Source organism: Natrix helvetica (genome assembly GCF_964273705.1).
Source record: "Natrix helvetica genome assembly, chromosome: 4".
NCBI lineage: Eukaryota > Metazoa > Chordata > Lepidosauria > Squamata > Natricidae > Natrix > Natrix helvetica.
Window position 1 is genome coordinate 39,775,772 of NC_138550.1, and position 22,595 is coordinate 39,798,366.

At 34.3% G+C, this 22,595-nt stretch overlaps 1 protein-coding gene across 5 annotated transcripts in view; it reads left to right on the forward strand.

Moving 5' to 3' along the window:
• EPHA6 (EPH receptor A6) overlaps positions 1-22,595 on the forward strand; it is a 173,260-nt gene that overhangs the window by 19,477 nt on the left and 131,188 nt on the right. For all 5 annotated transcript variants that reach the window (XM_081951465.1, XM_081951463.1, XM_081951462.1 and 2 more), the window contains exons 2-3: positions 1,838-1,962; positions 12,005-12,167. In XM_081951465.1, coding sequence (XP_081807591.1) covers positions 1,855-1,962; positions 12,005-12,167 — 271 coding nt within the window. In that variant the 5' untranslated portion in view covers positions 1,838-1,854. The remainder of the gene's footprint in view (positions 1-1,837; positions 1,963-12,004; positions 12,168-22,595) is intronic.

Here is a 22,595-nt window from a genome sequence, read left to right on the forward strand (position 1 = left end):
ATAAATGTATTTAAAATATTTGTATTTCATAATTCGTGCAACAGGTTATATTATATTCAATAGTAGTATGTGAAAAAGTACTCTTAAATGGCAACTTTTATTTCTTTTTACAAGGAATATTCTAGGCTAAAATAAATAATACTAAATAAGTTTCAGAATAAGCAAACATGAAAGAATAATATTGAGAAGCTTTTTCTTTGTTGTGTCCTAAGAGATCACTATAGAAATATGTAGTGGAACTGGTAAGCCTGAATATGTTGCTGACCAGTTCCTATTACTCTTGGCCATTGGCCATGCTAGTTAAGGCAGGTGGGCAATGACATCTGGAAAGCTACAGGCTCCATACCCTTATTCCAATGTTTTCTCCATTTTTCATAAATGTTTATAGAGCTTCATTTTCATTCACAGTGCTCTCCTATGCATATTTTCCTTATACCTGTTCCATTAAGCATTTATACTGTTTTACTAAATGTAACTGATACCTTTTTGGCAGTTGCAGCCTTGAGTTAGAAAGTGTGGCAATTGACTATGAACAGGGTATTTTCATTTCATTTGGCAAAAATGAATGAAAATTCTATATTAACTTGGTTAGTTCTTATTTTGCTCTGTGTATATCCTATGTAATGGCTACTTTCATAGTAAATATAAAAAACAAATGTAATCATGTATGTATAGAAGATATCAATATAAAATCCACATTTTTAGATCAGGCTCTGTGGAAATTTTGAGTCCTTTATAACAATTCCTACATTCGTTGCTTTCATATGCAGTTGCTGATACATAAAATTAGCATTATGAACAATTATAAATCACTCTATTATTTGAAAAAAATGTCCTGAAGAGGCAGTAGCTCTTAAGTTTCATTATACAATCTTTCTACAGGATAATAGTTAATATGTTTATGGTCACTGAAATAAGAAACAGTGTAATATGAACCATTCCATACTAGAGACAACATTGAAAACCTCAGCCGGCCCAGATACAGAAAGGATTGACAGGTTGATAGCTCTTTCTCGATTGTGGATGGGGTGCATGGCCGTTCTGTGTTGGTGGAGCTGATTATCTGATTAATTCAAATAACGAATGAGACTCTGGCATGCTAACTGAAATAAGAAATGCTGCAATATGAACCATTCCATACTAGAGAAATTTGTTGGGTTCCATTTCAATACATTTTTAAGTGAATCCAATTTTGAAAGTTCATTTATTAGGTTGGTACATCCACTTCCAACAAAATCTTTGGTGCATAGCAGCTAGAAATATAGCACTTATCTGCAACTTTTTAAAGGAGATTCATTTCTTCCCAGAATCATGTGAGAGCCACCCAATTCTAGGAAAAGACAGTGATTTTAAAGAAGAATATATAGATTTGATAGAAGTTAATCTAAAGTAGTAAGATTTATTAATGCAGAGCAGTGGGCTCAAAAACATTCAGAGAATATTAGGTTTAGGTTTATTGGACTTATATGCCGCCCTTCTCCCAAAGGACTCAGGGCAGCTGAAGCCTCCATGTGCTCTTCAAGGGCAGCCCCATGTAGAGATTGTTACAGTAGTCCAGGCATACAGTAGTCCAGACATATCGTGAACCCTGAAGCGAAAGAGCCCATCTTTTGAACATATGTTGACGATATACATGTGTACAAATAGGTGGGGCTTTTAGCACATGTTCACAATCATCCTCTTGACTTTTATGCACCATGATTCTAGCACCACTAATTTAGTTTTTCAAAGAGGGATCCATTGATCAAATCATGTAGCATCATTCCAAGTTATCTCTTTATGATGGTTTAAATAAACTGCATTGTCTTTAACCTGGAGTTATCCTTTTCCTTTTCAGCACCCTCCTTGATAGGTATGGTCAGGAAGGACTGGGCTTCTCAAAACAGCATTGCCCTCTCATGGCAAGAGCCTGCTTTTCCTAATGGAGTCATTCTGGACTACGAGATCAAGTACTATGAGAAAGTAGGTCTTGACTACAATAAAATGAAACCCTTGAATTAGCCTCATATTCTAACATTTCCCCCGTTTTGTACATCAGTTCATAGTATAGCCTGTAGCTGTTTATTTTTATGCCACACAATTGGCATTTTAATTTACAGGGCCACTTTCCAGACAGCTGATATTTGCAGGGGGGGTTGTTCATTAAGAAATTGATTCTTACTTTGGTTTGGCTGTACAACCAATGACCTGCTTCAAGTGAGCCTACTCAGTGGTGACTTCAGTTTATGAGGAAAACTTCCAGCCATACTTCATTACACACGAAATATCACACTCTTGGAAAAACTTGTTATCAGTTAACATGACCTGATTTTAATATGTCACACTGCAGAAATAATTTGGTTGCTTTTCAATCCCAATGTTGAAAAAAAGACACGTCAGTATATATGCACATCAGTTTTTATAAACTTTCTTGGCATTACATCTCCCAGAATGTCAGCAACATGGCCATGTTGCTTGTGTATGCTGGATATTTTATGAGGCACTAGTTTGTAGGAAGTCTCTATAAAACAAATTTGAGTTTTGCAGGGTTTTTTATTGTTTTGAATAAATGCTAATATTTAATTTGAATATAATAATAGATCACATAAATTATATAGAGGTTAATTATGTGTCTATGATACAAACAGTATTTTTTAAAAAAAATACCAGAAATTATACACCAGCATATATACCAGGGGTGGCGAACAAGTTCGACAAAAAGAGCCAAAATTTTAAACTGTGAGAGTCAGAGAGCCACACCACGCGCTCCCTTTTGGCGCTAAACCCGGAAGTACGGTCTTGCCCCGCCCCTGGCGACGCGACGACGCTTGCCTGCGCTCCACCAGCTCGGCTGGGAACGGAGACGTTTCCTCAGCGGAGCGGAGCGCCTGAAAGGGACGCAGGCTCAGCCTGCCAGGCTGCCACCACTCCACTGAAGACATTGCTGAGCAGAGAAACATCTCCGTTCCCAGCCGAGCTGGTGGAGCGCAGGCAAGCGTCGTCGCGTCGCCAGGGGCGGGGCAAGACCGTACTTCCGGGTTTAGCGCCAAAAGGGAGCGCGCGATCTGGGTTTAGCGCCGAAAGGGACAAAATCCAAACTTGGCAAAGAGCCACAGTATACAAAATAATGATAAGAGGCAAAGAGCCACATTCATTTTGGCCGGGAGCCGCATGCGGCTCAAGAGCCGCGTGTTCGCCACCCCTGATATATACAAATATATAAATACAGCAATGTATTGGCATAGACTGATTGATTGATAGTTTGATTTTGAGGTCCCTACTCCAAAAAGTTTCTTGGTTGGTTACAGTTTTTAAAAGATACATAATATAAATAAAACCAAAAAATGCAAAACATTTTAAAATAAACTTTAATATACAATGGAAATATATTTTCCAATTTCTTCTTCCAACCTTCCAATCTCTGATACCCCTTATTTGTCCCAGAGCTGTTTCACAGAGCTTGGGCAAAGTTTCCAAACTTTGTGTGGTTAAGAATCTACTATAAGAAAATATGATACTCACTATTTTCTTTCTCAACTATCTCTCTATATAATGGAGTTGTTTGAATAGAAGTTTTCATTCCATGAACTCATTTTAACTCAAAACCATTTTGAAACAAAATCACAGTATATAGTGTATCTGCATATTCTGTAGGCTTTGATAATGATTTTGAAGTGTCCTTTGAAGTGTACTATTGTTAGAACAGTTCCGTTAACAGCCTATCATTTTGTATTTTTTTCTAAGCAGTTATTAGGGTTATAATTTCTGGTGGACTACACGTGCTCATAAATGTTTGTAAGTTATAGTAAATATTTCAACACACGAAATATATATAAATAAATAAATCTTATATTTTTAGTGACCTTGTATAAACTAGACGTATCTTAATCAATGACTTAAAATGAAAAGATTTCTGGATAGAAGTACCTTGCTTTTTGTCAATGGCAAGTATCATGTCCTTTCAAGTATAATCAACTAATAATGATATAATGTCAGACATACTGTTGTGTAAATATATACTTCCACTACTTAAAACTCATGAATTCATAATGCAGTTTATTACACCAGCAAAATCTATACACGTTAATACGAGCTACATGCATATATGTATGTAGATTTTTTTTTAAATCTCTAATCCTTTATTATGCTTAAAGAAAAGTCTAAAAAAACAATATATAGTCAGATTGGCTTAGTATAGAAATGTACAAAAAGCAAATGTGTCAATTATTTGTTAAATACTATTCAGTCTTGAACCGTAGTTCAACAAACTCTCATAGACCCAATTATGCAAATAGAAAATAGTGAAGAAGACAGAAAAATGATGTAGCATATAATATGAGAAAGTTATAAAATAAAAGTTGCTTCTGCTAAGAATATAGAAAAATATATACAAAATTAGATTTATTTGTCTCCCATTATAAACCCATATGAATACTAATGGGTGTTAAAAAATAAATTGAAGGGCAAAAAGATATAACTTCTCGCCTTGGTTTTGCATCTCAAACCTTTTTATATTATTAAAGAGAACATAGTCATGAATATCTGCCCACTGGACAAATTCACAGTCCAACTGAACCCATTAAAATATAATGCCATAATCATTGCAGACTTTACCAATTAGTATAAATGTGGAAGAACTGGATGCATCCATTTCTGTCACTATCTCTATAATATGCTTATAATTACTGAATTAATATTGTGTTCTGATATGTCAGACCAAAAAACCACACCTTTGAGGAGCAAAATTATCCAATTAAAGAGTAATAACCATAGTTGTGTCATATATACAGTATTTTTTTAAAAAAAATTGTGGAGAAAATCACAAATGACTTAATATTACACTGTATATAATATATATCTTAGCCAGTGTAGAGGAAAGCTTAGAATTGCAATTCTAAGAGACCTAATGATGTACACCCAGGTTCCAGAGAGTTTTTAGTGATTTTGCCTACAATTTGGTGGGCAGTTGTGTGTTGCATCTGGAAGTTATCACATACAAAGGCATTCTAGAAAAAGAATTGTATTAAAACTTGTCTAAATCATAAAAAACATTAAATGTAGGGCATTGAATTCTGCCAAGTGAACATTATTGTGGAGCAGACATTGTATTGCAAAGATATTTGTGGACGGTATGAAGAGTCCCTACAAGAACAAAATAGTGGTAAAGAGATAAATATGCTCTAGTGTAGCCTAAATTGAATATTCTCTGTTTCAACCATGGTTGAAATAAAAAGTGATGGTTGGGAGTCTACATTGAATTACACAAGAAACTATTTGTTTTTTCTAAGATGAGGCAATCTGAGCAAAGGACACACGCTGGTGTTGTATGTTTACAATATGCAAAAACATTGTTTAGGTTGCTCATGTTTGTTTGTTTTGTTTTTATTGGATTTATATGCCGCCCTTCTCCCAAAGGACTCAGGGTGGCGTACAACATTAAAAAACACACATCCCAAAAGTTAAAAAGAAATTAAATACATATCCAAAAAAAACAAACCGAATTTATAGGACAATACATTTAAAAATGAGTTAAAATTAACAGGCCAGGCCGGCTTGCTGGAAAAGCCAACTTTTGAGGGCACGTCGGAAGGACCGGAGGTCAGGGATTATGCGAAGCTCCGGGGGCAGCTCATTCCAGAGGGAAGGCGCTCTCACAGAGAAGGCTCTCCCCCTGGGGGTCACCAGCCAACACTGTCTGGCCAACGGCACCCTGAGGAGACCAACTCTGTGGGATCGTACTGGACGGTGGGAGGCTACTGGTGGCAGTAGGTGGTCTCACAACCTAACCTTTAGTTTAGGTTGCTCATGTACAGCATTGATAATTGTTCCAGTAGGATGGCCCAACAGAATGGGTAGATAGATAAGTAGCTTGACAATATCACTGAATCCCTTGAAACTGAAATGTTCTTATTTTTTTTCTAAGGTTTTCAGTTATTTCTAATATGGAAATTCACGAATCAGCTTATGCATGAAACGATAGACATCTGAAATTCGGACATACTGTATCAGAGATAATTGAAATAAACAGATTATTTGCATTACTTTTAGTCGCTTAGTTCTGCATTACCTCTAACTTTGTTAAGTAAGAGTACATGTTCACTCTTAACTGTGTGGATTGACAGTGTTCTCTTTCAATGAGACATGATTCTCACTGACATCACATAGAGGTCCAATGGACCTGCTTTCATTTTGTTTAAATGTAGAAGTGAGGATCAGAGTCATGTTCTATTTATTCTATTCCCCTGAAGCTATGTCAGCCTTTATCATTATCTAGAATGAACTATGATAATCAAAGTTCTGCCATGTTGAAATAAGTCAATTTTCACCTATAATTCATTGAGATGCCTTTTTCAAAAACAAATACATTTAAAATAAGTCATGGATTTGAATTTGAATTTGAAGATAAGATTTGTACATTTTAGAAATTACATGTTCATAATTGATACACAACTATAGTTCAGATTCTGTTTTACTTTGCTCCATACTGTAATTATTTTTATCTGTTTTGAATCTTTCTGATAATTGTAATTGAGAAAGCCATTGACAACCATATCTCTGCATTAGTTGCTGTCTTGATTTAATTTTATACTGCTCTTGGTGGTTTATAAAATAGCTTGTAACATAAAACTATAGTCTAACATTATATACAATTCAAGCTCTTAGAAAGTAACAAAATATGGCAGATAAAAAGACAATTTCGCCATCTGAGCAGAAAATGATAAATATATCTTAATTCTTCTTTTGGCAGTTCTCATTGCTTTTCCACTCTACCAAGGATTGGATTCCTAATTTACTTTCAAATAAAATAATACCCTTTAATGTGTTTTTTAATCCCAGAGGAGGTGAAACTTCCTGTAGCTCTTTTACCCCAAGGTAATACAATTTATAGAAATACTGGGGAAGCTTTCTAATTTTAGAAGCAATTATCTCCAGTCATTGAACTGTGGGGATATTCAATAAATCTATAGTCAAAGATAATTTACTGTTGAAAAACATAATAGTAGTATCTTACAGAGGGGATTTCAAGTCCTACTGTCATATAAATAAATGTTTGTTTATAACCTGTTTAATTCAGACAGCTAGGCTTATATCCATTAGGGGGGAGAAATCACTTCAGATTTATAAAATCCAGAGATTACCTATATAATTAATGTGAAAGATCTTAAAACAATACTTGCAATGTTTTGAGATTTTACAGGAACTGTTTGTCATTATCTTCAGGATTGCTTTATCTCCTTTTGTTCATTTCACTGCTCTGCCACGTTGGGAATTGGGATTAATGAATCACTTCTATTATTTGGGAGCAATTTTATAAAGATGCACAACTTAGTATTTGACAAATTGATTCCAAAGTTTTCATGTAGGAAAATTGGCATTAATGGAGTGATATATACAGCTGAAAAGAAGCAATCAATATCTGAGTCATTTTAGTATTTTACAGGGTATATTTCTCCCTCAGCTATTTCCATTTCAGCTATCCTAATTTCTTCTAAACCTGTACCTTTCCGTACTATTGAACCTTGTAAGACCTTATAATCCTTTCCAAACTCCCTTAAAATTAAAATGTAAACTTTAATATATCTTTTTTAATTTTTTATTATGATAATCGCTTGTTCTATTAATTATGGTAAGCTAGAAGTACCACCTGCAATCTATTTTGTTTCCTTTCTAATTTATGGTCATTTTACATTTTTTCTTCTTTCTTTTTTCTGGTATATAATTCAGTTATAATATTATTAAACTGCGATTGACCTTACTCAATTATATGTATTACTAATCCATCATCCTCTGGCAGTTATGTTAAAGCTCTGGGTGGAAAACAGATAAAGAATTTTCAAAAGCAAAATACATATTCAGTAATTTCAAGGAACAAAACTTATTTTCTATATTATTTACTTATAGGTATAAAGAAGGGGTGTTAGATCCATTTGTATCCCCATACCTTGCAATCAACTTTACTATTTAAAATAAATCATCAAAATCTGAAGAACACAAACTCTTTTGTGATCACCATGTTAAAATAGGATAACATATGTAAAAAAGTTATGGGGGGAGGCGAACCCACATGAAATATCTGTTGTGTTAAATAAATTATTGTAGTAGAACCAGATTAGCAGGTACAGACATTCAAGACATTCATCTTACTGATTATAAATTGTGATAGATAGATGGATGGATGGATGGATGGATGGATGGATGGATGGATGGATGGATGGATGGATGATAGATAGAAAAACACTCATTTTCTAAACAACAATGACTTATCATTGTTCAGAATTTGGAAAAGTACAAAGGTAAATTAAGAGGAAAGCTATCTCAAAATTCTAATTTATTATTTATGTTTATTTTCTTTATGTCCTTTTTATCCCTTCAAGTAACTAATGAGTAAAATATTTTCAGCAGGTGTCCAAGTAATTTTTTTTAAAATTTTCCCCAAACCTAATTTGACTCTAATAGCTCACTTTGGGTATTACTAAAATCAACAGGCCAATTTTAAGAGCCACTTGCCAAGTTTATTTCAGAAATTTTAGCTATCAGGTACCATTTCTATTTCCAATGTCCTCCCTCCAACCTTCTCCACCTGTAATGTCAGCATATCATCTAATATGGTTATTGTTCATCTTCTCTTACAAGAACACTCCTATGAAAATCTAAGAAAGCTCTACTCTCAATCCCTTATCAGTTAAATGAATACAAACTGTTTTGTTTAAGGAGCTGCAAGAATACACTCTTATTTAAGTATGTGAAGAGACAAGCTAGCCTTTCTCGAAAAGAATTGGATCATCAAAGAGGAAAAATACATAGTTTAAAATCCTGAAATACATTATAGGTGAATCAGAACAATTACATACAGGAATATTATGTTGGAAGTTGTTTTATTCTCTTTCATATGTATTTGCTGTTCAAGGAAAAAAGTTATCTGTGTGCTCCATCACATCATTTAGCTTTCTAACTATAGATAATCCTGAACATATGACTGGTCACATAATGACTGTTTAGCGTTACAATGACCTTGGTAAGAATGCTTTAGAGCCCATAAAGAAATTCTGGCCATCATAAAATGTTGTGCCACATCCTCACTCCACAGTCACATGACACATTTTGGGCACTTGGCAACTGGTTCACAGTTAATGACTGTGATTTGATACCATTTTTGGCACTTTCCTATTTTTTTTTTATTTTTTGCCAGTTTTCAGCAAAAGGTACCCATTTAGGAGAATGATTTGGATTTACGACAGTGTGAACTGTAAAAATGGTCATAAAATCAGGTCCAGTACAGTGGGTTCTTTGATTTAATGACCATCACAATTTACCACAAAAATTCCAATCCCAATTGTAGTAGTTGCAGCTGCTATGCTTTTACTTTGATTTTTTTTCCAAAACTTACAATGAATAGAAACCATCAATTGTACTGTTGTTCTTTCATAAAGCAAGATTGCCTTTTTGGGTTACCTCTATTACAATATTGTTATTTTTTCATTCCCATCCTCATAATGTTAAACAGAAGTATATCAAACAGGCAAGCTCCATTTTGTGGATTACCATCAGTGTTATAAGTCAATTCCTTTCTGTGTTCTAAAATCTCGAACATGCTTCTCATCAAATGATATTATTGAACTAAGAGATTTAGTTACCTAGAGTATTCATAGGTCTGCTTTGATACTGCCCTAGATCTCAATTGAGGAAGAATGATTCTATAACAATCAAACTGATAAAATATTTTTTATTATTAAACAAAACAAATGGAAATTTGATTCTTAGATATTCCTATTCTAGCAAGACAAATCTATACTCAAGTTTTAAAAAATCTCTTTTCACTTTTTTACATAGAAGGGCCATAGTTTACTTCTTATGATCTGATGGGATTCTCCAGGGTACAGTAAGCATATTGTGATCATATGGTAATCAGAGTGTTGAAGTGAAATGTTATGTCATTTTCTTTTTGTTTATTTCCCTTTTGTTGTTTCTTTATTTGATCTTAAGTCTTTCAGGTTATTTAAGACTTCATAGACTTAATAGACCTATTTTAATAAATAAAATGAAAGCAATAAAATGAAGGCATTTCAGTTATACAATCATCAGTCTAGATACCTACTAAAAGAGCTTAATTATTTTCTCTGATTTTTAAGGTTAAATGTTGTACTGGTATCTGACAACAAAATGAGACTTTCTTAGAATTTCAGCTAATATTTTTATTCCTACTGCTTTTCAAGGTGGGAAATAGATATTATGTTGGGCTTTGAAGCATCAGTGGTATTGGACCCACATTCTTTCCTTTTCAGTGATACTATAACACTTTCTGGGGAGGCAAAATGTAATTGATTTGGGGGGAATAACATACAATTATGTTCTGGTTTGTATACTCTCTTTATATGTGTATAAATAGTTCATATTTTCCTTGTTCAGTTTACCAATGGATTGCTATTGCAAAATGTAGTAATATGCTAGAGACTTCATTAAAAATAAATAACAAAATAAAGACACCCTATAGGACAGCGATTTTTTTAACTGTCTATCCTCTTTTGAATTATGAACATGACATATCATTTAATATTTTCCCCAGTGCTTCATTTTCTCTGAACACAACTTAATCATATAGCAATAGTTACATACTGCTAAGATAGTGATGATGCACTGTTCCTCTGGAACAGCATGTAAAACTTTGCCATGCCATAAATATCTTCATTTTAGTTGCATAAGATTAGAGACAGTTAATCCAATTTTATTTATGTTTTCATGTTTCAAACCTGCAGCGCTAATACAATAGAATTCCTTGGTGAGAGGAAGGTTCCTTTTTTTAGGGTTTGTTTTTTTTATAATTCATTATTGAATCTAATATAAAATATCAGACATAAAATGTCTTTTCCTTATTAATACATAATATTTATGCTTTATCACAGCCTTTCCCAATGGCTCCCAGAATTACATAGGCTACAATGAAAATTCTGAACACTGAAATGTTTAGATTAGTTTATTGACTCTAATCTAAAACATGACATAAATTGCCTTTTAATAATTAATACACTATGTTTTTGCTTTATCACAGATAAAGTATCCCAAGTGGATACTTTTGCTAATTTATTATTCATATCCCAGTATTTTACAGTTGCTATTGGTATTAAGCATGTAAATTGTTTTGCCCTATCCCTTATCCCTCAGAGCCTTATAAACTCAAAATATGATCTACTTTCATTTGTTACCAAATGAGATTTATAGAAACATTTTTAAATGTTTTGGAACATGCTCACATGTGGTATATTGAGCAGAACAGAAGAGCAATCAAAAAAATTCTCAGAGAATCACTAAACTGCTGCTACTCCTATCAATCTTGCAGCAGTGGTAATGGCTGGACTAGGTCTAAAAAAAATTTCACTCAAGAATTTTTACTACACTGATTTTGAAGGAAATCCATTATAACCTATGAAAAATACATATACTTTTAGTTTTCCCAAGAGAATGGATTTCCAGTGCTACTTCAGTAATAAAACACAAATCTGCAAGATAACTGTACGAATAAAAACCAATTTCCAATCTAAGAAGCTAATAATCCCGTTTCAGGGTTAAAAGCAAAAATCTAGCGTTAATTTTCCTTTCTTTAATCCAAAGGCCTACCCACGGATAGTGCCAGCATTTTGGCACTACCTTTGGGTAGAAGTAAGCAGCAGACATTGGAATACTCCCATATTTATACATATAAATATTTATACATTATGTTTTAGTAGTTATTTGCAATCTAAATATATCCATGTTTTAAAGTGTATAATCGCCATTTTCTATAAATGTAGTCTTGTACTAATTTCATATTATGTTGTCTAATTACTAACTCTTGAATTCACAATCAGTCAACTCTTGCTGTATAAGAAAAACAAACATTTATTAATACATAACTAAGCCTAGCCTGTGCCACAACCCATAGTGATGGCTTTTAGCCCTTGAATGAATGCAATTTGACATTAATAAAACATTTTAGTTTTGAAAGGCTGCTAGTATGTCACATCCTATTTTTCCTTCTTCTGTCCCTCAGGAGAATGAGCAGCTCAGCTATTCTTCCACAAGGTCAAAGGCTCCAAGTGTCATTGTCACAGGTCTCAAACCAGCCACCAAGTACATATTTCATATCAGACTCAGGACTGCAACAGGATACAGTGGCTATAGCCAAAAGTTTGAATTTGAAACTGGAGATGAAAGTAAGTCACAAACAAAGACCTCAAAACCTTGTATACCTAACATAATATGCATCTAATGTTACACAACTTGCTATTGGGAATATTAGGTCTAAAATGAATTACTGATTGAAAATGTTTGTGTCTGTATGTATTCACCTTCATTTATTTATCACTCAGATTCCAAGACATGAGTGCTTGTGTTCGATTTGCAATGTGTCCTTTAAATATGAAGAGTTCAAAAGAAAATTCTGAGCTCTTATCTTATCTTATCTATCATCTATCTATCTATCTATCTATCTATCTATCTATCTATCTATCTATCTATCTATCTATCTATCTATCCAATTTATTAGCCACCCATCTTACAACAGGGTTGTAAGTGGCTTACAATATTAAAAAAAATTAAACTATACATACATACATACATACACACACTATATTGCCAAAAGTATTCGCTCACCCATCCGCATAATCAGACTCAGTTGTGAGCTAATACTTTTGGATATATATATATATATATATATATATATATATATATATATATATATATATATATATATATATATATATATATATATATATATATATATATATATATATATATATATATATATATATATATATATATATATATATATATATATATATGTTGTAATTGTACTGATAAATAAATAAAGGGAGACTAGGATAGATCTAGGATATATATATTTGTGTTACAACCCCTGGTATGCCTAAATATGGGAGGAAGGTCACTACTCCCTCCTTCTGTCCTTTGGCTTATCACAGAAGACCATGCAGGCAGAAAACCATATTTTTATTTTTAATGTTGCCTTTTTATATTTGTATACAAATATATACAAATATAAAATTATACAAATATAAAAAGGCAACATTAAAAATAAAAATATGGTTTTCTGCCTGCATGGTCCTCTGTGATAAGCCGAAGGACAGAAAGAGGGAGTAGTGACCTTCCTCCCATATTTAGGCATACCAGGGGTTGTAACACAAATACATACCTATTTCCCTGGCTCAACTGATAAGGAAGAGAGCCCATGGCTTAGTGGCTAAGACTCCTGCCTAAGATATATACAGCTAAAATTAGGGAGGGAGGGAGAAGAATGAGCAGAACGGAAGGTAGAATCTGATATTAATCTATTAACCACTCCCAACATGAAATTCCTCCTTTGGAGCCCCAAGTCAGCTAGCAGAGCCAGTTCCTTAAGCTCTTGAAGAAGGTCAGGAGGGTTGGAGCAGACTTCACTCAAAATCAGTGTAGTAAAAATTCTTGAGATAGTTCAACCTAGAGGAAGGAACAGCATTCACTGAATCACATAAACAAATAGCAGGGATTATATACAGGAACATCTGCAATATACAGGCTAAACCCTGCCAAGTCCAGATGGTAGATTCCATAGACATTCATAGAGAATAACATGGTTAAAATTCCATAGGTCTTCCAGATCCAGATGAACAGGCAGGTGCCAGACAAATAATTAGATATCACAGTAATAAACAAGAAATAAAAAATAGAGGTAGTGTAGAAGTGCCAAGTGACAGCAACATCAGGAAGGAGTATAAGAAGATAGAGAAGCATCAGGGCCTGAAGCAGGAACTAGAGAGGATGTGGAAAATAAAGGCCAAATTATCTTAGTCATGGTAGGAGCACTGAGGCCTGTGACTCCTAAGCTAGGAAAGTGGTTGCAACACATCCTGGGAACAACATCAAACAAATAAACTAAGGAACAACTAAGATCCTGCACAGAACCCTCAATTTCCCAGGCATCTGGTAGAGGACCTGAGATTAAGGAAGACACATACAGTACCACCAGTAGGGGTGAGAAGGGAAATGTATGGATGGATGGGTGGGTGGGTGAATGGAGAATGGGCACATTGTGGGATTGACTGGTTGGCATTGCAGTGGGATAGATATGGGATAGCGGAGCTCCGCGGAGCTTCACAACACCCAGCCAATATCTGCCTGCTAGAAGATCCTAGAGGGCCAAAGCCACCCTGAAGGGGTGGTGAAGAAAGGAGGGATACTTTGTAGATCACGAGGAAACAGCAATTTCTTCGTTTGATCAAAGAAACCCTCCAGATCAGCAGCAGAGATAACAGCTATTTTGGCAAGACCAAAGCTGTGACAACTGGGATAAGAAGATTATGAGCTGGAGTGGTTTGTGGACAGAGGATTGAAACTGGATGAGACTATTTTCAACTTTTATACTAGAGACCTAAACACAAATAATAGCATTTAAAAAAAAGATTTTCCAAAACTAAGAAAGTGATGATTTAATGCAGGGAGAAAGACTACGCCCAAAAGTGAAAAAAAATCTTTGATTCTGAATCTTTAAAATATAGAAAGCCTGGATTGGAACTGGTAGTAGCATGAAAAGTGACTTAAATTGTGAATAATACCATTTGATTATTTGAAGAAATTGTATACAGAAAAAGGAATCTTGGTTTTTTTCTCAAATTTTGTTTGACACTCAGCTGTTTAATGCTGGAACTTTGAACAGGCGTGCCACCTACTGGATAAAGAAGATATTATACTAGATACAGTGGGAAATGATCTTGACAGTGAGGATTAAGTGATAATATAAGAAAAATAAAGCGAAGAAAGGAAATAGTGAAAGGCAAATAACACCTGCAAGGCCTTTTTATTTTGATTCCATATCTATTGATGTTTTGGTGGCTTAGAAGTATTGAGTGAGCCTTTTGAAGATTTCTAAGGCAAGGTGGATTATAATTAACAAGAAGCATCTTTGAAATTGAATATTTGATTCTGTGGATTAAAGACATTTGGGGAAATTTGGTGGGCCAATCTGGATTATTAAGACTACTTGATAGAACACTCTATGACCGTGATGGCGAACCTATGGCACGCATGCCACAAGTGGCACGCAGAGCCATTTGTCAGGGCATGTGAGGCGCTGCCCTGTCAGCTGAGTTTACCTTTTTAAAAGCTATTTTTCACCTTCCCCAGGCTCCAGAGGCTTTATAGGAGCCTGGGAAGGGCGAAAAGAGCCTTCCGAGCACTTCCAGTTTGCTTGGAGGGTGGTTTTAAGCGCTCCGAAGGCATCAGGGAAGCCTCCGGACGGTCCCTGAAGCCTCCGGAGGGCCTCCGGGGGGGCGGGGGAGGCTCTTTTCGCCCTCCCCAGGCTCCTATAAAGCCTCTGGAGCCTGGGGAGGGCGAAAAAAGCATTTAAAAATGGGGGGGCATTGTGCGCGCATGCGCACTGGGGGATCGCACGTTGCATTATGAGTGCAGCACGCCTGCACATGACCCCCCCCACGCTCCCCCCACTTGTGGCGCGCGAGCCAAAAAAGGTTCGCCATCGCTGCTCTATGAGGTGAAAAGGAAAGAAGAAAGAAGAAAAATTAAACAAGACTTTAACATTTGGGAAATATAGCGGGTGTAAATTGGAAATTCTAAGCACTATAAATTAGGAAATTTTGAAGAACAGTTCCAGAACTGTTCTATTATATTAACATTGGCATTTTTTTTGTGTGTTTCTGGGCAATTGGAATCTTGGTGGAATATTGCATTATTATTAACTAATTAAATGATTTTAAGATGTTTGAACAGGGGAAAACAAATATTGTTTATAAAGAAATATTATTGATGTTTCTATGCATTCAGGAAAATATGACAAGAAATCATAGGGAGATTATGGAATTGATACAAGATAAATATGTGATACTAGAAACCCCCCAGAAAATGATAATAAAAAATGAACAAAAAATTCAGAAAACAGCTCCTTCTGGTTTCAGGAGGAGCTGAGGAAAGAATAGAGGAGATAAATCAAAAAATGACACAAGTGGAGAAAGATGTGGAAGAGATAGCAATAACTTTTAAAACGGAAAAACAGATTGCTCTCTAAAATCTCCAAATATAGAAGAGAATAAATAGAAAGTTCTCTTTAAAATTATGAAAGAACTATGGGTAGCTACTCAAGAGATCAAGAACAAGAGGTAGATGTTATGGCAGTTGAAATACTAAGATTAAATAAATGATCCCAAGAGAAAAGCAGGAAAGATTTCCCAAAAAGTCAATAAGAGTTAAAATTCTAAAAAGGGCAAGAGATGATGGATAGATATAGAATATTTAATAGCGTGGCTATTTTATTAAGAATTAGAAAAAAGAGGTAGAATTTGGAAATTGGGAAAATAATATTATGTATACTGATATAGAATAGAATAAATTATAACTACTATGTATACACAAATATATATGTATACACAAATGTTAGAAGTTGAAATATTATGATTATGTATACCTAAAAAATATTACTATTATTATTATTGTGGGTAAAATATATTGACCCAGACTAAACGTTGTCTACCAAGCATCTATGGATGTTAAAGAAAAAACTATAAAGAAAATTATTTGAAAAATAGTGAGAGAATGGCAGTATATATGAGAGGTTGTTTTGTGAGAAGGAGCAACCATTTTGAGCATTGTGAAGATTTTATGGTTTATAATGATATAAACCATAAAAGTATTTAGAAATACTTTTATGGTTTATATCATTTTTTTAGTTATGATTATGGATTTTCCAATATTCCTGCAATAAATATCAGCTTCTAGCGAGATCACTTCTGGTCCCCGAAGGCGACGGATGTTGCCGTCCACTGCTCGTCTCCCTGGTGGGCTCCTTTTAGGAGCACAGGCGGTCTTGGAGGGACCACCTGCTGTAGGGCAGCTTGCTGGAACCTCCAGAATCGGCGGCACCCGTGGGGGGGTTTCCAGTTTCGCCTCAGGAGCCGGGGAGCATGGGGGGTGCATAGCACAGCTGTGTACCTTCGACGAATTGATTCCGGAAGGAAATAATCAATTAGAAGTTGCAGTAGAAGTGCTGGAGGTGAGAAGTTTGCTCTAATCTCTTTTAACACCATTTAATTGATGAGCAACTATCTCATAGTCTCTTTGGACTATCTCTCAATCTCAGAATGGAGAGAGAGAGTAAAACCTTGAATTACTCACTTGTACTAACTATGTGAGAAAGATTTACATCACAATTGCAAGAGGTGATTCCTGAGTTGTTTTAAAAGCTTTATGGAAACTTTGGATGCTTTGCTCCCTGTTTCCCTGTGAAAGGGGGAGCCAAGATGGCCTGCTTCTGTCTTCTTCTTCACTCTTATAAATGAAACTAGCCTTTTGAAACTACCTTTGAAGAAATTTCTCGCTTTATATTGTTATTACCCCCCGAAGGTCTCCTGAAGCCCCTCCTGTTATGTGGTCTTTCTGAATTTGGATTATTTGACTTTCTTCTTTTGCCTTGGAACTGTAATTGAGGATTAACTTTCACTTCTGGGCTTGTCTGCTTCCACGGTATCACCCAGCTGTGCATTCCACAGATGCCATTTCTTTTGTATAAGACTTACACTCATCTCTGAACTTAACAAATGGGGCCCAGAAAACCACCTCCTGGCAAGGCAGCCTCAGCGCCCACTTCCTCTACATCCAGCCCAATGACTTAACAGACAAAATTTTTATCATTCTTACAACAAGAAGGAACTGGAGAGAGTTCAAAGGACTTATCTGTTACCCAAATGTTCCAGGCTCTTATGAAGGGACAAGATGAATTGAAAAAAGAGGTGGCAGACTTTAAAGAACAGCTCAGAGATGTACAGCAGCAAACAACAGAAAATAAACAGAGAATTGGTGTGCTGGAGGAGGGCGCAGTTGGGCTGAGGGAGGAGGTGAAAGCAATTCAGAAGGGGAATAGAGAATTGGAAAATTTCATGGTAAACTTGAAAGAATGTCCCTTTTTCTCAGATTACAGAACCTACCGGAGACAGAAGATGAAGATTTTAAGGATACAATCCTAGCGTGTACAATTGTAGCGTGTACAATCTTAGCAGAATATATTAAGAGAGATAAAGAACAGTTGTGGTGGGATATGGACCTGATTTACAGGATCAATTCAGAATATGCCAGAATACATAATGTTCCAAGGGAAGTACATGTTAAATTTCTTAGGAAGACCATGAGGGATGAGGTTTTGGGGGCCAAAAGGGGGGGACCATTAAAATATAAAGATAAAGAAATTGCCATTCTTAAGCAAATTCCGAAAAAAATAAGAGATAAGAGGAGGAAGTATTCCTCCTTATCAAAGAAATTATATAACAAAGGAATTTGGTTTAGATGGTTATTGCCAGAATGAATCTTGATCTTCTGTGAGGGAAACAGAATTAGAATCAATACAGTTGTGGAGGCAGAGGCCTTCATGAAAAAACATAGTGCCCTCCTAGAGGACGAAATCATAAGAGGTAGTGAAAAAGGTGACAATACACAAGATATGAGGCAGGGAGGGGCTGTGGCTCTGCCAGGGGACAGGGGAGAGGGAGCAATATTGAAAAGACACAGGTTACAAAAATAAATGTATTTGAAATATTATTGTAATTGTTGATATATTAGAAAGTGGTAAAAGAAATGATTGAACATATGGTTGATACAATGTATAGCAAGATGCTGTTTCTGCTTACCTTTTATTTTTTGCTCTTTTTTTTCTTTGTAAAAGTTGTGAGATTTGGAGAGATTTCTACCTTTAGCACGTTGTAGCTGCCAAATTTTTTTGTATATCTACCTACCCTTTCCTATAAATGTTTAAAAACCAATAAAAAATTTTTTTAAAAAAAATCAGCTTCTAGCAATCTGTCATGAATCTAACATTCTTTTATAAGCATATGTTTTAAAACATAATGAAAAGACACATTTATAAAGTCATGATTACAAATCAGTACATAAAAAAGGGTGAAACAAACATGAATGAATGGATGTAGATTATTAATCCCTTTGTAGATTTGACAAATTATTTTTATCAGAAATAAAAAATATTGTTCATAATATAGTCTATATTGTTTCAGCAAACCTTTTACTCATTGCAATTCTGAGTAGATTTAGATTCTGTGTATTTAATTCTTAGATTTTATGAAGATGATCAATGATATAAACATAGATAATATGGACATAGACATAAACATATAGATTATATATTGCTATATTTTCCCCAGAGTCCTCTGGCTCTGGAGTGTATTAGAAGTAGTGTAAATAAGTAAATAAAAATAATTTCTGAAAAGTATGGCATAATGACTATTATGAAAAATGGTAAAATGTTTTAAATAAACTCTATGTACATTACATATGGTAGAAAATAAAGTATACAGAAATCTTTAAAGTCATTCTTTTGTAAAAGCTTATTACTGCTTCTTCCAGTGGACAATCTGCATTTCCTATTTTTCTGGGTGGAATGCAATCTATGCTATTTCAATTATTTAGGATGGAATTAGATACATCATTATGTAGAGCAGTCAAAAATTTAGGAATGATTATTAATGGTGGTGCATGAAGCAGAAAAAGGATTGTCTGGCACTGCAGGAGTAATTTTAAAAGCTAATTAATGAAAGAGGACGCAGTTTTTATACTATATGAGTAGTCAAATATGTACTCATGCACAACATATATTAATATACAATAGCACAGTTAGAAGCTTCAGTTGTGAATTAAAAGGAAATCTGATTTATTCAAATTGGTGTACATCAGAGTACTGCAAAGATATACACCAGTAGTATATACATAGAAATAAGTACCAAAACAATCAAAGAGATAAGTCAGGAAGAAGAGGAGATTTATAAGCAGCAGCTGGAATTGTGGGAGTGTAGAAAGAAAAACAAGAAAATTCACTCAATGACAATCTAAGTGAACAATTCATTGGTTGTGTGCGGTCATAGATGTTTACATAAAAGTTTCACGGAGTCTTCCTTTCTTTATCAGTGCATATATATGCCTTAAGAGATCAGTTGGAAGAGCTGCAAGCGATACATATTTGTACTTGCTCCAGTGTCTCTGTTTAAAGTGGAATTTATCCAGGCTACTATTAAGCCAATAGAATAAAACCTTTCACACACATTCATCCCGCCTTTCATAATTGTGTTTTCTCCTCTTAAAATCTCACTGTCTTCTAACAAGCCTTCCTCTCTTTTAATAATAGTGTGGTTTTTGATATTAGCTTGATTGGCTCTTAAAAGACTACAACAAGACTTATAAAGAATCAACACCGTCAAAAATCTCAAATTACTACTATCATAAAAAATATGAATGCCAAACATATATGATATGATGATGTAGCTAAACAAAGGAATGTTATTTCTTCCACTAGTGTTGCTTTTCCCAATAAGGTGGTCTTTAGATAAACTGAAAATGCAAATTCAGATATCAGAAAACATCCAGGGAATTAGACTGTAGTAATCTTCCATTCAAATATATGTGGGAGTCACATAAAGAAAATATGTAGGGAATAATAAGGAAGTTTTATACAGTATTTGGGAAAAGAAATTAAGGAGTACAAGAAATGAGTAGAATGTTTCCTAAGTTTTGAAGAAACTAAGAATAACTCTAGATCAAATTATACAAGTCTCTACAACCACAAGAAAAACATTGATTGATTTGATTTGATCAATAGTGTAAAAGAGCCTCTGTGTATTTATTTATTTAGCCTATGGCAAATATATGGACTTATAGTAGTTTAAATGTTAATGTCCATCTACCTAGCCATTCAAGGACAAGGTGGTCCATGTTGAAAAAATCAGACATTCGGCCGATATAAAGCTCTTGATGGACATTAGGACACAAAGTGGTGGATAGCCTCTATGTATCTTACAATTGGATAAACTGTAAAATATGAAACATCTACATCTTGTTATGTATGTATCATAGGAGTGAATGGAATGGGTGAGTGGGTGTGGGTGTTGGTTTGTTTGTTTGTTTTTACATGAATATACCTCACCTGAGAGTGTACCTCTGCTTAAGTGGCTCCAGAGAGAAACCATGGCTCCATGTACATAGTGAGACTATTTTTTATTTACTACATTTACATGCTGTCCATCTCATTGGAAGTGATTATTCTTTCTTCTTGAGATTGTAGTCCATCTAGTTCTGGATGACTCTCTTGAATTAAGGACGGTTAAAATATTAAGTCAATGTAAATTACCCATTTTTGAATGTAACACTATGTTATTTTTGTGAAATATAATAAAACACAAATAATTGATGTAATTAACTACAATGCCAAACATTTTGAACATCTGAAATAGTCAGTTTAACCATTACAATTAACAATTACCTTAACTGTTTTTTATCATTTAAAATAATTTAAAAATGTTCTTCAATAGGATTAAATATGTAGAATATGAAGAAAGAAAAAGGTGATACAATCATATCTTGGCACATGCCTTTATATCAGCATTTGTTTTTGTTCTTTATAATCCCTTTTGCATGACATTAATTCGTTTCCATTAGAGCTCCAATCACAACAGTTTGTATCTATGCGTCTTGCAGCTGCTCTCTTTTATCTGTCCAGCTGTCTTTCTGTCAACTTTTCTATTTTTCACTCTGCTGGAGGGTCTGCTGGCTGACAGATGTCAATTTGCAATAACTAAAGCATGTAACTAACAGATAAAATTGAGCTGGTAATAAATAAGTTGTAAGCTCACCCAATGGCTGAAAAGCCAATGTATTAAAAATGTTCACTTTTTAAATTTAATTTCAAGTTATTTTTTCATGCTGTATAATAAACAGAAGATATCCATACTTTCTGAAACAGAAAAGCACTCCAGTCTCCTGGTTCCATGTTAATCACCATTATTCTAACATATATTTATACAAATCTAGGTTGTCTGCGCATTGGGGAAAAAAAGATACACTACCAAAAATATTAGATTGAGAATTTAAACTTGGAAAATATGCAGTAATGACAAAGTTAGCAGCATATGTACTTATTATATATTTTTATTAAATTAATTTATAACAGAAACATTTATAAATATTTAAAATATGGTTGTAAGGGGGGGGAAGAATTGACTAAAGAACTGAAATCAGAAACACACAAAATGTTAAATCTTTATAAAGAACATCAAAGTGGAAATTAGAAACTAATATTTATCTACTATGATTTTACCATTTGGGGCGGTGTATTCCACAACAAACAGGAGAATCAGACACAGCTCAGAGGTTCAAATCCTTTCTCATGGTTTTAAAATAATGTAAATATCCAAATTAATTTAAGTACTCTGTTTTTATGGTTAATTGTTCATCAAAAATATATTGAGTACTGTATACTATTGTGTATAATTTAATCTATAATATAATAAGTGTATAATATTGGCAATTCCTTTGTATGCCTATTGATATCATATTCCCACATTTTTACTTTTTTACTTTCTTTTTATTGGTCTTTTGCTCTCTTTCTTCTTTTTTAAAATGATAAATAAATAAATAATTTTAAAAGATATATGCAATTAAGTATCAATCTTATACTGATTATCCCTGTACTGATAGTGATTGTTTCTCCCAGAGCCATCATATAAGAATAAGAAACAGGATTGTAAAACCGAAGATTGTAGCAGCCCATAACAGAAAGCTCTGTGTGTTTAGTAGTTTGATGGTTG